We start from the raw sequence: 16,971 nt of genomic DNA on the forward strand, positions 1-16,971 counted from the left end.
AAGACGGGGCTTTTAGGGGTGCAAGGTCTGTTTCTGTGCAGCCGCAAATTGCACGTCAAAGGGTGTGCCTGCTTAGTGGAATCATTTACAAGTGTCACACATTTCAGGGGAAAATATTCATGACATTACTTTTAAGCTGCTTTCATCCTCAGTCTCCGCTCGTTACTCACAATGGAGATTACAGCACCTGGTCCGGACAGGGGCACCAGACGTGCCGCAGGCTTTGCTGGCGTTGCTCCTGCTGCGTCTGGGTCTACGGGGGTAGGTTTGTACGAGTTTCCAGACACAGTGTTGACTCGGAGACAGGGAGTTACACCAGCCAGGGACACATGCACTCTACATGGACTGTGTCTGCCACCCTCTGTCCCCTCAACCGGCGGGGGAGACGGGGAGACCAGGGGGTGGCCAGGGCCAAGGTCTGCGCATATCTCCATCTCTTGCCTTTTTGCTTTGTTGCTTTGGATCAACCCTCCTTGGCACTGGTTGGACCAGGCGGACCGTAATGGAGGAGATACTCTCTGATCGAATGTGAGCCTCTAATTTCAAGGAAGAGGTCATTGTGCTGGACCGCGAACTGGTGGGCCCGTTGTTCCCTCCCTCCCCCAGATCTCAGAGAACCTGTTCCACCCAAGCCCAGAAAGATGACTAGCTTGGAGAGACACATGCCCCCGCACACCCGGCCACGGCGCCACAGTGGACTGGACTGGGGACAAGGGGGCACAAGGTGGCCTTTAGAGCCGTTCATCTCAGCAGCTCTGAGCCAGTGAATCGCTCTCTCTCTCTCTCTCTCAAATTTGAAATAAGACAGACAGGGTGGAAGCCTGAGCTGCAGGAAGATGCGTGAGGACTCACATAAAACTGGGGGGTGGAGCCCACCTTGGAGCCACCACAATGGATCAGGGATAAGCAAATGCTTGAGCCCAGCATTAGTACAGGGAAAGAAAAAGAAATTCAGCAGAAGGAAGGCACAGGGCAGGGAGTGTGGGCTGGAGAGACTGCCGGGACCCTGCCTCTCCCGAGTTCCCACAACTGGGGTCTGGGGGAGCCCCTAGTTCTGTAACAGATCCCTCATGTTCAAGCTCGCTTGACTGGATTTCTCTTTCTGGCAACTAAAGAGCCCCTGAGCATGACCGGAGCCAGGTTTACCCCGGTGCTGTTTGGTGTCTGGAAGGAGGAATGTGACTGGAAGGGAGCTTCTGCTCCTCCTTCAGCCCCGCCATGAAATACGGCTACTGTCAGGCGTTGGCTTCGACCAGCCGCTAATTGCAGAACGCTGCCAAGACACAGCCCAAGAGCCCCTGGACGTGACACTGACTCACCAGGCTCTTCCAATCTGCCAGGAAATCGGAGCAGGAAACTCAAATGCCATTGGATTTCTTGAGACTGAAATGTCAGAGCCAAGTGCACGCAGGGACTAAGGGCCATCCAGACCAAGCACGGAGCTGCCCGCAGGGGAGCGTGTTCAGCTCTGCATGTCGCAAATGGATCAGCTCTTTGGCCTTATTCTAACTGTGTCTTATTGCTTCCTTAACTCCCGGCTGGTGGTCCCCTGGTTTTATCACCCCATGAAGACAGAAATCAGCCCCAGGTTATTTCTCCTTTGTTATCTGTGCCTTGCCTCCTGGCTGGCATCCCGTCCTGAGAAAAAGGAGGCTTGTCTTTGGCAAGAATTCATATCTCTTACTGGAATCATCCACGTTCAAGGGTTTTATAATCCAAGCCTCTGCACCCAAAGGCCATGGCAAAGAGGCAGAAGCGTAAGCGAACACAGGCCGCGGAGCGCTGAGGGACAGGTGCAGGCTGGGGAACAGGAGGGTTGTGTGTGTCCTGGGACGAGTCCGGCTCAGCTCAGAGCACGGTTGCAGCCTCAGCAGTGCTGGGGGAGGGGGTGCCAAGGGGACACCTGCCAGGAACCATTCCCCCCCAGAAGGGAAGCTGCCAGGAAACCCCCCACCTGGGCTGGAGGCCCTCCAGCAGCCCCGCGGGAGGACGGTCCCGCTTCACGAGGCGCAGAGAGAATCAAGAATCAGCAGCTGGAGGCCACTGTCTTGTTGCTCAGCAAGGTTCACCCAAGCCTCCACATTCCCTCTAAAAAATAAAGCTTACTCTCCTCTAATGAGGGAGGAGCACATGTAACAGTTGCGCATGTCCTATCTCCAGCGCCCGTCGGGGACCATCGCATCCACACACAAACACACACAGGTCAGCGTCGGCGCATGGTGTCCCGTTCAGAGAAGGGCGATGCTGGCGGACATCCCCGTGGGGTCCTCACTTCCATCCTGAGCTAAACCGTAAGCCTGGCGAGAGTGACTCAACCTCCCAACGCCCCAGACCTGCTACCCCACTTTCCTTTCAGGGACACGGCAGCAGCCTGTGGGCACCTCCCCGGAGGCCCCTCCACCCCCCCGGGGCTGCGGGGGCAGTGGAAGAGTGTGAGATGGCCCAGGTGACTCCGGCACTGTGGTTAATGGAGTGGAGTCCTTGTCCAGTCCCTCATCTCCTGGTGGCCTATGATCCTTGACCCTGGGCAACCTTTTTTTTTTTCTTGCTGTTCTGTTTAGGGGAGCTAGGAAGCATGAGCCAGAGAGTTGCCTGCCTCTCAAACCCCTTTCCAGGCTGAGAGACCCATGACATGGGATCCCACTGTTCTGTGGGACCCCCGATTAGTGACTCCACCAGACGGATAGCCTGATCTAATGTGTGAACTCACCCCACTCCACTGACCTCGCATGATGTGTGACCCGCTCATTGAATAACCCCACCTGACATGTGACCTGGCCCCACGTGTGACTCCTCCAGATGCCTGACCCACCTGCTGTCTGGCCCACCTGCTGTCTGACCTACCTGCTGTGTGACCACCTGCTGTGTGACCCCAGCCCCACCTCCATACCTGTCTGGGCCTTTGCAGAAGCTCTTGAGCCACCGCAGTGGCAAAGATCGCCCTGTTGCTCCCGGGGCTGAGCTGCAGGGAGAGTGACAGCCCTGTCACCAGCTGGACCCCGAGGTCCGTGATGGTCACCTTCTCATCCAGCACGGTGATGGTCTTTTCTGCCAAGATGGCATCTGACAGAGGCGACAGGATCTGAAAGGCAGAACCAACATGGAAGGAAAAGCTTTCTGTGGTCCCAGAGTTTCCTCCCATGGCACAAATGATGCTCGTAGAGCCAGATGAATGAGTCAGAACGAACAGAAACGGGTCTTTCCCACTCATGTCTTCTTCCAAAAACGTATCTCTTGTGAAGATATGATGTATTTTTAAAGCAACAGCAAGACGGTGTCTGGCAGCAGACGGGGGGACCTGACGCCCCACCCCACTCTACAGATGACCCCAGGACCCCCCAGGCAGAGGAGGAATTAACACTGTCATTCACTGAGGGCTAACTGCATGACTCTCGTACTGCACAACCATTTTCTAGTATTTGTGCATGTGCGTATTTTATTTAAAATTATTTTACTTAAATAATTGGTTTAAGAAACTTCACAGCAGCAAGGAAAAATGATTTTGATGTGCTAGTTACGTATTTACGTGTTTCTCTCACACACGTGTGTGGCTGAGGGGAGACCTCTAGTCCACGTGTCACCTGAGTCACCCGTGTGTCACGACAGCACACGTGGGAACCCATACCTTGGGAAACACTGAGCATCTGGGAGATCAGCTTGCATCCCCAGGAAACAGAGCTGCGAGTCTATACCATCGGTGCCAACATCCCAGAGTCTCACTGCTCCTGCGGACACCGTGGCATCCCGGGGAAACCAAGCTTACGCTCCATTTAGACCCTGCAGAGGAAATCCTACTTTTGTGGAATCCCTGTCCCGCTCACCCCTCACTCAAGTTTGAAGGGTTGACTTTGCTCCCCACGAACCCTCAGCCTTAACCCTGGATGACACGGCTTCCAGCTTCCTTTAACCCACGTTCCTGACATGCTTCTCTCTGCCAGGAGGTATGATATTTATGAAGACGTATGTCGAGATGGCAGTTTTCCCAGGACCCCTGATATTTGTGTATCGAGCTCCATAATTCTATCCAAATACCACCTTCGGTCTCTGAGTCTGGTCTGCACAATTTGAATGGCAGTGAGCGTGAGTTACGGGTCCCCAGAAGGAAGCAGACAAGCAGCTTTATAGCTCAGGAGGACTCAGTGGGAATAAAGCAAAGGATTTCAGGACTCGCTGCCCCACCAGGACAGTGTCCGCGCTGAATGCGTGGGAAGCCGGCCCATGTCCCCGGCCCTAAGCCCTGGCCTATGCCAGCACACGGGCACAGTGGTTAATGCCGCCCCTGGTTCCCGTCCCCAGGCGTCAGTCTAGCCTGTGGACAGATGGTTGGAATTTAGCTCTTTGGTTTAGATCTTCCAACTAAAAGTCAATCATGGAGCTTTCAAGCTCTTGTCTAGGGGGCAGATAGGTTTTGTTTGATGTAAATAAAACTTTAAAATGGAATTAATGGCCACCCTTTAAAAAAATCAGAGGATTTCATACAAAAGAGTTCTTGCTTTTCCGGAAAAGTTGCAAGATCTGAGCGTGCTAGATTTTCATTTCCTTTGGCAGCCCCGCCCTCGCCGCACTCCTCACTGGCCCCTATTGTGTTCCCAGCACTTGGGGTCCAAGTGAGCTGCTGCCTTCCAGCTCACGCCCAGCCTGCTTTGCTCACTGTTACCTTCTCCGGTCTTAGAGGTCATTGGAGCATGCGACCCCTGGGTCACTTCATACCCATCTATTTTCCTCCTTGAGTAAAATGATCTCTTTTAAATACTAGCCAATTTTCCAGAGCGGATATGCTTTAAATCTTGCTTAATCCAATACTTTCACTGACAAGGCTTCCTCGCACACGGCTGTGTCAGAAATCCCACTGACAGGCTAGTAGCCCCATCGGGGGCAGCTACTGAACAATCATATTTCTTTGAAGACAGGAGGTAGATGACTCAACCCAGGGGGCCTCCTGGAACAGCATTTTTGGGGAGTGTCTGTTCTAAAACCCGGTGTTGCACCCTGGTCCTCCTCCATCCGTTTCCAGCTGCGGGTGACCCCAAGACCGTGAGCGGCATAATAACTTTGCTTCTCTCCTCGGCTCGTTTCTGAGACGCCCTGTTTTCACGGGGCCTGGGGTAGGGCTTGAGGCAGCATGGCATCGTGGCGGGATGGAACGCTGTGACACGCGATGATGGTCAGTGGGGCAGAGGGCTCAGCGAGAAGCTGCTGGCCGTGCCCATGCCCACGGCTCCCAGGAGGCCAGCTCATGCCCAGAGCCTTCTCCTCACGACCCTAACACCCAGCATGGCGTGGAGACAGACGGTGTACTGGGCTTTCAAACATGACCCATCCAGAGGAGCCGTCCAGCGCTTGTCAAATGCAGGAAGTGAGGAATTCAAGACTCTTGTCACATCCTTACACTTACATTATTTAGGCGACAGTTTGGGTCGCTCTAGAAATAGATGTCCTAAGCAATGACAAACAATCCTCATCTGGGCGGAGAAGAAGCAGGGACATAGAGGGTCCTTGCCCTGGGGCTGCTTACCTGAATGGTGGTCATCCCAAGCTCCTGGCCGATCAGGACTTGTCCCCCGTGCAGCCTGGCGATGCGGGGCTCCTCCACCTGCATGAAGTCATTCACCAGCTCCGTGATGTCCACCTGCCAGTCTGAGCCCAGCAGGTGGGCCAGGTGCCCGCCACGGTCCGCCGCCTCAGCCACGAACTGCGTCAGGACCCGCACCATGGCGTGCTGGTACTGGAGTGTGCAGCCGCGACCCCCCCTCCTGTCGTCGTCCTCCTCTTCCTCACTGTCCCGAACTGGCCTGTCAAATGGTCAGGTCAGGTTATCGGTACTGACTTGGGCCAACAGCAGGGGCTGCAAAGGCGAGCAGGCAGTGAGCCCAGCCTGGTGGGGCTCAGAGAGAACACAGGTGATACCCCAAATACCTGACCACAGGTGTGACACGGGTCCTGACCATCAGAAGGGGCTGGTGTGGTCAGCAGAGCTTGGAGGTGTCGCCAGAGCCCCACCTCCCGGAATGCACTTGGCGGAATCCCCACCCTTTGAGTGCGAGCTGCGCCTGGTAACCTTCTTCCAGGGCAAGATTACAGCCAAAGTTAGGGGATGTCACGTCCAGGATTCAGCTTTAAGAAAGACTGTGACATCTGTCTTGCCTGGTAGTCTTTCCTTGGTTCTTCTCTTGCTTGCTCTGAGGAAACACGCCTCCGCGCTGTGAGCAGCCCCACAGAGCTTCCCATATGCTAGAGCAACAGCCAACGAGGAACCAGGGCTGCCGACCAGCACGTGGGCTTAGAGGCGGAGGCCTCCCCACCCGAGCTCCAGACTGGCGTCTGTGAGAGACCCCGCTAAGCCATGCCTGCGTGCCCGATCTGGAGATATGGTGAGACCGTCACTGTGAGATCGTACGCGTCTTCGTTAAGCCCCTAAGTTTGGGGACTCGTCATTTCACTGTGCAGCATGAGTGAGTAATCTGATAGGGCTGTGGATGACCCCCATAGCCCCATAAACCAGCACTCAAGGGGTCAGTGTCAAACTCAAGGTAATGTGACGGTAAGCACAGAAAGGACCGGGATGGCTTGGCTCGGGGGCATATGTCAGGGCTCCTCTCGTGTCTGACGCCTTCCGTCCAGCCAGCCCTTTCTGGCACATCACAGTCTCCATCTGAGCATCAGCCTGGTTCTGTGGGCGGAACTGAGCTGGACAGCCGTGACACTGCGATGTGCCACCATCAGACTCAGCCAGTCCTGCGGCACGTCCTACCATCAGCTGCCCGCCCTGCAGCCTCAATAACCACTCCTAGCCCCACCCCGCCAGCTCAGCGGCCGAGACCCCGCAGCTAAGGAGAGGGTCCCGCCAGCTCAGTGGCGGAGGCCCCCACCACTAAGGAGAGGGTCATTGCCGAAACCATCTTCCAACCACACGTGGGACCCACAGCCTGCATTCTCGAAGCTGTCCCCTACCCCAGGGCACAAGAGTGCCAGCTGTCCTCCCTGCTGAGCATAGACACCAGGAGTGCTCCCTTGTCTAATTCCGCATGTGCTCACTTGCGACTTTCAGCAGGTGGCTGGCATGCGGTCCTCGGTCATGGGTTTCTCCAAGATGACAGATTCTCTGAACAAAGAGGCTGACCTCTTGCTACTCCCCTGGTACCTGGTGGCCTGTGTGGATAAAGGACACCTGTCCCTCTAGCAGACACCTCAGAGTAAAGGATCAGGCACACGGGTGACAGGTTTCTTACTTCACCTCCCTGAGACCAAGCAATCTCAGAGCTTCTGGGCTGGGGGCACGGAGCAGCTGCCCAGGTCAGCCAGAGCCTGCTCCCAGGTCTCTCTAGGGGACCTCTGTCCTTCGTGCCTTCCCAGAATCCACTGGTCCCTTCTGGTATTGACCCTTAAGTTCCAGTGGGGTTGACCTCTTTTGGGTGGCTGGCTCCCGCCAGGGGACTGCGCTAAGGTCTCACTGGACAGACAGTGTGCTCTATGTCCTCGACACAGTGACTGCATCGGGCACAGGCACACAGCCCAAGCAAGGGTCATGTAACTCCGGGACCTCTGCTGGAACCACTGGGGAAGAGAGGATGCGCTTTCTGCAAGTCTGCAACTCCATGAGAAAAGCTGGTAGAGGACGAGCCAACACACAGCAAGCCAGCCCCAGAGGTGGGGACAGACTGCGTCCTAGGTGCCATTTGAATCCCTGGATCCAGTCATGCCTGGAGTCAGCTACCTGGCAAGTATGCGTTTTTAGTGGAAGCATATTCGACTCGGGTCTCTGATACGGAGTTGTGACAAGCACACCCACCTTTTGTTGGAGATGATGGGCACCCTCCAGCCCTTGATCTGGTTGAGCTCAGTGTCCGAGACCTCGATCTGCAGCGGGAGCCGGGGCACCCACACGGTCATCTCCAGGGGGCTGCTCAGGTGCTGGTAGGTGAAGTTCACCACCACGTTCACCTTGCCTTTCATTTCCTTCCCATTGACGAAGACGTAGTCACATCTGTCAGACACCTGGAAGAGGAGATGGGAGGGCGGTGAGACCTTAGGGTACCCCACCGGGCAGAACAGCAGAGATGGTGGAGGAGGTGAGGGGAAGTGCCCTCGCTCTTTGAGGGATGAGCCCTACAGTGGACACTGCTCTCTGCTTTCGGCTGAGGCAGATGCTGTGGCTGTCTGACCGCTTCTCCTGGGACCCCTTCTTCCAGTTTGCACACAGACCCCCCCCCCCCAGGCACCGCAGGCATGCAGCACTTCCTCTGGCAGATGGCCCTTAGGTGTCAGGAGCCGTGCCCTCAGCCTCTTGGCCTGCTGACCTCTGGTGTGCCTGGAGGAGGGACACTGTGTGCACAGCTACCCCCCCGAGGGCCTCCTGCAGGGCAGGCTGAGGCTAGTTTCATGGAAATAACCCTGCTCAGCTTCTCTCATCTGAGCATCGTGTGTTCTTTTGCTCCCATATGGATTTCTGCAGAGAACCTCCCATCTCAGTTGTGGGGGTGGATGTGACCTATACTCTTCATGGTTCCTTACTGAGTCCCATGGGATTTCTCCCCACTTGCCCAGCGGGGGCACTACCTGGTGTGTCTTCTTCTGTGTGCCCTATCTTGCCTCAACTCCCACCCTCCTCCCTCCCCGGTTAAGTCCGTGTCTGGGCTCTGCACCCCAGACAGGGAGACAGAGGCACATATTAGCTCATGCCGTCCTCCGAGCAGCCCGAGACCGGGCACTTCCCCATGGTCACAGCTCCTGCCCCATAGAAGACTGCTCCTCCCTGTTGGCGTCTGAGAGAAGAACCAAGTTTGGTGGAGGAACCGCCTCCTTTTGTCTCTGTTTTCCAGCAATCCAGGGGCATTCCTTCTCATCCTGAACGAGAACTGGGTAAGTATGCTAGGCTAATTCATGGCCCCAAAGATGTCAGGTCCTGAGTCCCCGGAACCTGTCAGTGCGACCTTTTCTGGCAGCAAAGGGACTTTGCAGATGTGGTTTGGTTAAGGATGTTGAGATGGGCAGATAATTGAGGGTTGTCTGAGCGGGCCCCCAGTATCATCTGAGCGTCCTCACAAGAGGGAAGTGGAAGGAGATTGGCGGCTGTGGCAGAGGAAGACCAGCCAAGCGGGACGCCACACTCCTGGCTCTGATGATGCAGGACAGGACGAAGGCACCTCCAGAAGCTTGAAAAAGCAATGACGCACCTCCCCCTCGAGCCTTGGGAGGGAGGGCAGCCACGCACCTCTGCTCCTCGGGTTGCCGAAACTGCTTTCTGGCCCCTGCCCTTCAGAATGCTCCATGTGGAGCCCAGGCGTGTGCTGGTGTGTTCTGGTGGCTCTTGGACACGGGCACAAGCCCGAAGTGAGCGTGGAGGGAGCACCCGTGTTCACCAAGCACTTACCACGTGCCTGGACTGTCAGCTGAGCGTGACACGTGTAGTCTCAGCGTGTGCAAGCACCCAGGAGGCAGGGGGTTTTGCCCTCGGTTCCCGGATGGTCAGTCTGAGGCCCCGAGACGTTCGGTAACACTTCCTGGGGATGCACAGCTGGAAACGCAAAGCCCAGACTCCCAGCCAGGCCCCCCACTGCCTCCTCCTGCAGGTGCCGCATCCCTGCCTGAACGGTCCCTGCGGGCTCGATTTGCAGAGGATGCACTCCTCCCCCCAGCACTCGGAGGGGCGTGAAGAAAGCAAAGCTGAAATTATCAGATTGTTCCCACATCATAAAAAGCATTTCCAATGAAGGCCCCTTTCATCTCCACGGTTAGGCAGCCAGGATACAAAACACACAAAGAGGCGCTGAGAGGCTCGGCGTCCGGGGATGATCAGTAATAACTCTGGAGAGAAACGTGGACTCAGGCCCGTTGATGAGTCACAGGAGGCTGTCATCCTAAATGTCTGCCAATAGCAAAAGCACTTAAATCTGATTGAAAGGCCGAATGGAACGGCTCCGGCGGCTTTGTCACCACTGTGGCCTGGCCACAGCTCTCCTTGCCGTCGGCCCGTAATCTCAGGTTTTTTCTCTTTCAAGTCTTCCAGAAAATCAGGCTGAATTGTCACTGACTTGGGGAAGGAGAAGAAGGGGGAGGTGGAGGGAGGGAGAAGGAGGATGAGGACGGGCAGAGGAGGAGGAAGGAGGGAGGTCAGGCTTGTAAGACTGGTTTTCAGGGCCGTGGGCTGTTTCATGGATGTAACTTTCTGGGCCTCTCGTTGAAGGAGGTGCTCTAGGAGAAGGAGGTAAAACAGCATCTTAGGCACACCTGCCACCTCGATCCCCCCCCGGGAAGGCAGAGCAGAGCAGGTGCTGGGGTAGGCTGTGAATATAGAGCGAAGTCTTCGTGTCGTGTTTTGTTTTGCTTTGAAATTCAGTGTTTGTTCTTCAAAGTAATAAGAAAAAGGAGGAGCTAGACATTGGTAAAAGGAGGAGGGGAGGCAGGACTTCACACCTAAGCAGTGTCCTTTGAGGGGCGGGTGGAGCCGCAGCGCCTTTGGGGGGGACTGCAATACCGGGCGGGGCCCTGAGGTAGAGGTATGCACGTGCGTGTGCTCATGTCCGTGTGCATGCATGGTATGTGCATGTATGTGCATGTGTGTATGGCCGTGTGCACATGTGCAGGGTGCACATGTGCATGTGTTAGTGTGCATGTGTGGGCGCACACATGTGCACGTTTGGGTTCATGTGTGGTGTGTGCATGTGTGCAGGTGCACATATGTGTGTGTTAGTGTTCGTGAGTGCAAACATGTGCATGATTGCGTACATGTGTGCACATGTGGGTGCGCGGGTGTGTATGTGCGGGTGCATGCATGTGCGTGTTCTCGTGCACGTGTGCAGCGTATGTGTGCAGTGTGTGTGCATGTGTGTACTGTGTGCATGCATGTGCTCACATGCATGTGTGCGTATGGACACGCACGAAGTGTTTATGGCAAGTAATAAAAGCACAAACTGTGTCTGACGCAGGGTCTGTGACTCTCTGGGTTTCCGTGCACGGCCGGAGTCTGCACGTGGCAGGAGCACGATGGCTTGCCAGCAGCGTCTGACCCTTGTTCGGGTGCACAGTGGGACTGTCCTAGCTCACGTGTTGTTGGACAGGGACGGGACCATCTTGACAACAAGTTGTGAGCAGGAGCCACGTGTTACCTCCTCATGGGAACACTTAATTTCCCAAGAGGGACCTTCCCGTCCCTCTCCGTGGTGCTGGCAGTGCTGGTGGTGGTGACCCCAGCCTGGGAGCCCAGCAGCCTGCGCCCCTGAGTGCAGAGTCCCCCACAAAGCCACGGGGACAGGCAGCAGGCAGCCTGGGTGGCAAGCACAGCTGTCTCGTTTGAAGTCACTGATAACCCCAGGTTACGTTCCTTCATGTTAGCTAAGCTATCCCCACCCGGCCACATGCACTGACATGTCCTGATGATTGTATTAGTAGAAAATAATGCACCAAATTCACAGATTTCGTGGGCTGTGGCAGGGTGAATAAGACCCACAAAGGCAGATGAAATAATGAGGGGGGCTGGGAAGATCTTAACTCCTGAAAACACAAAATGAGCCAGGAATGTAACTGGGGTCTGCCCCGGGGGCCAGAGGTCTTGGTTATAACAAGCATCTTTCCCTAATGCCCAACTTAGGGGACCCCTTCCCCCCACACCGCCTCATGCTAATGGCTCTCTAATGATGGAAACGGCGTGCAGAGGAAGTAGATGAAAATCAGGGATGAGTGACCCGCGGCCTTGCAGGCTTCCCCTCCGAGGAGGCTTTGGGGAGGCTGGAGGGGATCTGAGGATACAGTGAGGTCCCACACAGGAAGGACTCTGCCAGTGAATGAAAGGGGGTGTCCAGAGACTAAATGCTGGGGAGTTGGGGGGCAGGACACCTGCCTGGGGGTCCTGATGCTCACACTCGCACGGTTTGGGACCAGAGCACCCCGGGGCCCTGCTTGTTGCCATCTTCGCAGGGGGAGGGGCCCTCAGGCTGGGAGTGTCAGAGTTCTTTCTCTGCCTGTGACTCCACTCAGGCTGCAAGTCGGGGGGCTGCCGCCCTGCTTGCTCTCCCCGCCCCTCGTTGCTTCCGAGTACGGGCCAGCCTGTCCGGGGGAAGCAGAAACAGGGGGCTGTGGTGTGAAAATACCCCAGAGAGAGGGAGGGAGAGGGAGAGACAGAAGAGAGGGAGGGGGCCTCACATGGCAGATGTCATTCAGTTAAAGATTTTGAGATGAGATTATCCTGGATATGGGGGTAAGCTGCAAATTCAATCAGCGTCCTTGTAAGAGAGACGCAGAGGGAGACCTGGCAGACAGAAGAGGAGGAGGCCTCATGTAGGTGAAGCTGACAACGTGGCAGGGACGTGGCCAGACGGGCAGGAGTGCCGGCTGCCAGCAGCCCCTCCAAGAAGCAGGAGAAGATCCTCCCTGGGGCCCCAGAGGGGGCATCATTCAGGCTTCTGGCCTCCAGAACCATAGGGAAAGCATTCTTGTTGCTTTAGGACAGCAAGCTCATGGTCATTTGTCACAGTGGCCACTGGAGACTAACCCAGGCATGGCTCTCCCTGCTCTGTCCCCCGCTTACAGGCCTGACCCCTGGGGCGTTCCTCACTGAGCCTCCTGCATAAGGTGCTGGCCCATGCTTGGCCCCAGGTAACCTGACCGAAAGCTGGGCCCACCCTGAGTTGGGAAGACACCTGCTGGGTCCCCCCAGAGCCCACCTGCGTCCACTCACATCCAGCGGTCCCTGCAATAGCCAGATGGGTGGGACTTGTCCCATTCCTGGGCCCCCATGTTCCCCTCCCTCTCTCAGACCGTCGCAGATGAATGGACACACGGATGGGTCCAGATGAGTGGACAAGACCTGCCCGTTCCTTCTGAATGACCCTGCCCAGTCCTGAAGGTGTGAGGGACCCATCTGGGGGGACTGGACCCTCTTTCAGACTCTGCCTCCAGCCAGCCACACTCTGCCGTCGTGAGGTATCTTCAATAATTCTGACTCCACTGTGCACTATCCACCACTTGTGTGAATTTAATGCCGTTCCTCTTTTCTTTGTGAACGCGGTAAGAGTTCAAATCTTATTTAAATATCACCAACATTCATGGTAACATCTATGTTCTCTGATATTTTCTCTTTCCCTTCCAATTCTCAAGCTAGGTATTACGTATTTGAGATTAGTCTTTATCCCGGACAAAACTCAAACTGTTAATAGTTGCGGCAACAGACGCAGTCTAATTGTTGCTGTTTGTTACATGCAAGACCCCTACGCTGAGCATCTAATACCTAATTCCACATAGTCCTCCACATACGACTGTTGGGTAGGTACTACTGTCCCATGTTCCAGAGAAGAAACTGAGGCACAGTGTCCCATAGCCAAGAGGGATGTGTTCCCCTGGGCTAACTGACTAGAAGACAACTTTACCTAGCCTATCAGGCTCGGCTAATCTATCGGAAAGCAACCGACCCCATTGGCATCTGTTAATGCAAAGAAGACAGGCTTCTGCCAAGGGACAAGCATGTTTTCAGTGAACACATGGGAGGACGAAGAGCCGCGGTGGTCAGTGTACAGAGGGAGTGAGCTGACTGTGCATCAGACACCTGACGGGGCTCACCCACGTGCCCTCCAAGTCCCTCTGTGGAAGCCGTGGCTCCCAGGACCTCAGGATGGGACTGAATTTGCAGACAGGGCGTTGAAAGAGGTGATGAGATGTGGCGTTTGGTGGTGGGGAGAAACCAGGACATGCAGAGGCCCAGGGGGACTCACATGCAGAGGGAGGACCACATGTGGGCACAGGGAGGAGGTGGCCGTCCCCAAGGACAGTGGCCTCAGGAGAAAGCCGGCACCCTGACCTTGCACTTCCAGCCCCAGAATTGTAGGAAACTCAACGACGGTTGTGTAAGCCCTGGGCTGTGGTATCTCCTTATGCGGCCTGAGCCCGTCCCTAGAGCTGGTTTTCCCACCGTGGTTGGAGACGGTCTATGTGCAGGGGGTCCGCAGCACCCTGTGGGGCTTCACACGGCGGTGGTGAGAGTGGGCGCCCAGGACGGCTCTACCAGCTCCCTCCCAAGGGCTTACACGCAGGGACTTGTGATCCCTGTCAGTCACCCAGCACGACGGGGTTCTCACGAGGCCCACTGTGCAGAGCAGGAAACCGAGGCATCCCACGATCGGGTGACCAGTTCGGGTTTGCACGGCTGAAAAGCACTGGGATTTGCATGTGGGACGTCTCAGCCTTCTTCTCCCTGACACCACGCAGTGTGACCACGGAGCTCTCTGAGGAGCGGACCCCGAGACAGAAGGTTGACCAGGCAGCAGCACCTGTGGAGGGAGCAGGGAGGGGCACAGGACGGGCTGTCCAGTCCAGTGCAGACATGGTGGTACCCCTCCCAGGTGCACCAGGGGGCCGGGGCCGGGGCCAAGGCCGGCTGCCCAGGAGAGTAGCCGTGTGTGGGTGCAGGCAGCCAGGGCCTCATGCCACCATCTTCAATATCCTTCCACCGTGGCTGCCAGAGGAACAGTACAGCTCAGCTCAGAGCTGAGGGACCCAGGGAGCTCAGCCGCTCATGCTTCTGGGCATAGCGGAGAGCCCCTTCCGGACGAGCATCCGAGTGGCACCTCCCCAGCCCCACGTGGGCCACTTATCTATGACACCAAACATGGGTACTCTGGCATCTTCAGAATCATCTGTATGTAATAGCCCAATTTTCCCTCTAAAACCCTAAATTTAAGTTCCCAGGAGGCTCTGTTATTTTAAAACTCAAACCAAACCCTTTTGCACAAGCCTATGTTCCCACTTGCAGTGTTCCCCTGGGTCGGAAGGAATAAGGCACTCAGGGAATGCTCCCTTGTCTTTGTTCTCAACACAGCCCAGCATGTGGCCAGTGCCGTGGATCACCGTGGTCTCCTGCTCACGGTACAGTGGGCAGGCCAGAGCCACGTGCACGGAGACTCTCGCGTGTCTCCTGGGGCAGCTGGAGAAACAGCTCCCCGTTAATCACGTGCAGATACACATGGACGAAAATACAGACACGGAGGGAAAACCGGAATCCTGGGGAAAAGCATCTCCAGGGGGACTGACTTCTGTTCTGCCAGCAGCTGTTGAATTCTGCACCCCCTGCACTCAGCCTTTTCTTAAAATACCTCCTCATGGTCCTCGGAAGCAAGCAGCCTGCTCTGGAAATTACCAAATGTGCATCTCCCTCTTCCTTCTCCTCCAGATCGCACTATGTTCTTGACCCCGAAGGAGCAGCCAAGGTCAGAACGAAGTGGACACGTGTCCTTTTGGGCCTGAGTGTCCGTTTTCCCTTCATGGTCCGTGGAGCTCTTGCAGGGACATAGCCCGGAGGGGCACAGAGCCTGTCTCCCCCACACTCAGAGCGGCAGCCCCAGAGCCCGGCACAGTGAGTTCCCTTTGTGGGAATGCGACCCGGGAGATGCATCTATGGGTCCACGGGGAATCAAACGTGGCAGCCACTGTCCGGGAGCTCCCACCGCCCGCTGGGCTCTGTGGGGCGACCCCGCAAAGCAGAGGTCTGATGCCGCCCCGTGCCCTTCTGGGCTCTGCCTCCAGGCTGGAGGAGGAAGGGCTGGCTCTACCTGCTTCCTTCTGGGGCCCGAGGGCATCACCCCAGTGCCCTCCCCTGCTGCTGGGCAGCGGCTGGTCTGGGGAACCCCCCCCTTCCCGACGCTCACAGAAGCCACCTGGTCCCAGCTGCTCAGAACAAGGTGCCGCCAGCCAGGGCCCCCTCCTCAGAGCTCTGGGTCCCATGCCCAACGGTCCCTCTTCACATTCAGAGGGACCCACACCAGCAGAGCAGTGACCTGTGCGAGGGGACATCGTCTCTGTTCTCACAGGGCGTGGAGGGACAGCTGCTGTATCATGCTGCCTCCAAGGCACCCCCGGGTCTCCATCCCCCCTTTCAGTAGGGACCTCGCACTTTGTATCTAGTTAGCAGTCCCCTCTATTACCTCTATTAGACTCTCTCTGTTCGAATGAACCATACGCATTGTCTCCCGGCTGCGCGCAGGGACACAACGCAGGGTGGAAGCGAATGCCTTCGCCAGGTGCGGCGTGACTTCCAGGTCCTTTCCGAAGAAGTCTGCAGGGTGGGGAGGTGGTTGAGCATCCCCGGAGATGGACCCCTGTTCTATTCCTCGGGTCCCCCCAGTCCTGACACTGCCCACCTCCGGGGGTGTCGTGTGTCCGTGCAAACAGCTCCAACCATGGAGGCGGTGGGAGTGGAGGTGACGTGTGTCACTTCTGAGGGGAGCAGGAAGAGCTGGCGGGCTTCTCTGTGTCCCCTCCTCCTGCCTGGGAGCCCTGAGCTGCTGCACCACGTCTGCCTCCACGGAGGAGGCCCGCTCTGCGGAGTTTCCTGCCGCTGTTGGTGGGGGGCCCTACTGAGGCTCCGCTGCTCGTTCCTCGGCCTCGGAGAGCCCGTCCTGACGACGTGGCATGGCGGGGAAGACCTGTCTCTGATTCTCAGCATCCTCAGGGCCCGGGACAGTGCCTGGCATGCAGTGGACATGCCACGAAGAGCGGTTGCACAAACAGAGGTGAGAATCACTTTGCAAGAAATCCTGACCTTGACTCCAGTACGGCACCAAATTTCCTAAGCCCGCAGTTCCAACCCAAATTTCCTAATCCCGCAGTTCCAACCCTGTGGGTCCTCATACCACTAACGTCCGACAAATATTCTGCGATGCTCTCTTAAAATCCCGAAAGGGGATCCACAGATAACCGAACCCACCTACAAGACATTTTATTAAAATTAACACCCCTAACTGGATATAAAGTAAACGTGAATTTATAACGAATGATGCATATTTCAAAGGGCATTGACTTGAGCACGACTTCCAAGGAAACGTGGTGAAGCCCCCTCCGCCTGCCCGGGCCCCTCCCAGGGCGCTGGCACAGAGGTGCGGCCGCGGTGGCTCTGTGCGGAGCCCGGTGAGCAGACTTCCCCAGGTGGGGACAGCTCCTGCTAGAGTCACCAACAAACACAAAGGACTCCTTCAATTTACCCTGCGC

General features: G+C 56.4%; 1 protein-coding gene across 1 annotated transcript in view; it reads right to left on the reverse strand.

Annotated features, from left to right (window-relative positions):
* TMEM132D (transmembrane protein 132D) overlaps positions 1-16,971 on the reverse strand; it is a 549,620-nt gene that overhangs the window by 1,467 nt on the left and 531,182 nt on the right. Inside the window, exons 8-10 of the mRNA XM_040620044.1 lie at positions 7,790-7,995; positions 5,516-5,792; positions 2,891-3,082 (exon numbers count right to left, since the gene is read on the reverse strand). Of these exons, the coding sequence (XP_040475978.1) occupies positions 2,891-3,082; positions 5,516-5,792; positions 7,790-7,995 (675 nt within the window). The remainder of the gene's footprint in view (positions 1-2,890; positions 3,083-5,515; positions 5,793-7,789; positions 7,996-16,971) is intronic.

Source organism: Ursus maritimus, unplaced genomic scaffold (genome assembly GCF_017311325.1).
Source record: "Ursus maritimus isolate PB19 unplaced genomic scaffold, ASM1731132v1 scaffold_33, whole genome shotgun sequence".
Classification (NCBI taxonomy): domain Eukaryota; kingdom Metazoa; phylum Chordata; class Mammalia; order Carnivora; family Ursidae; genus Ursus; species Ursus maritimus.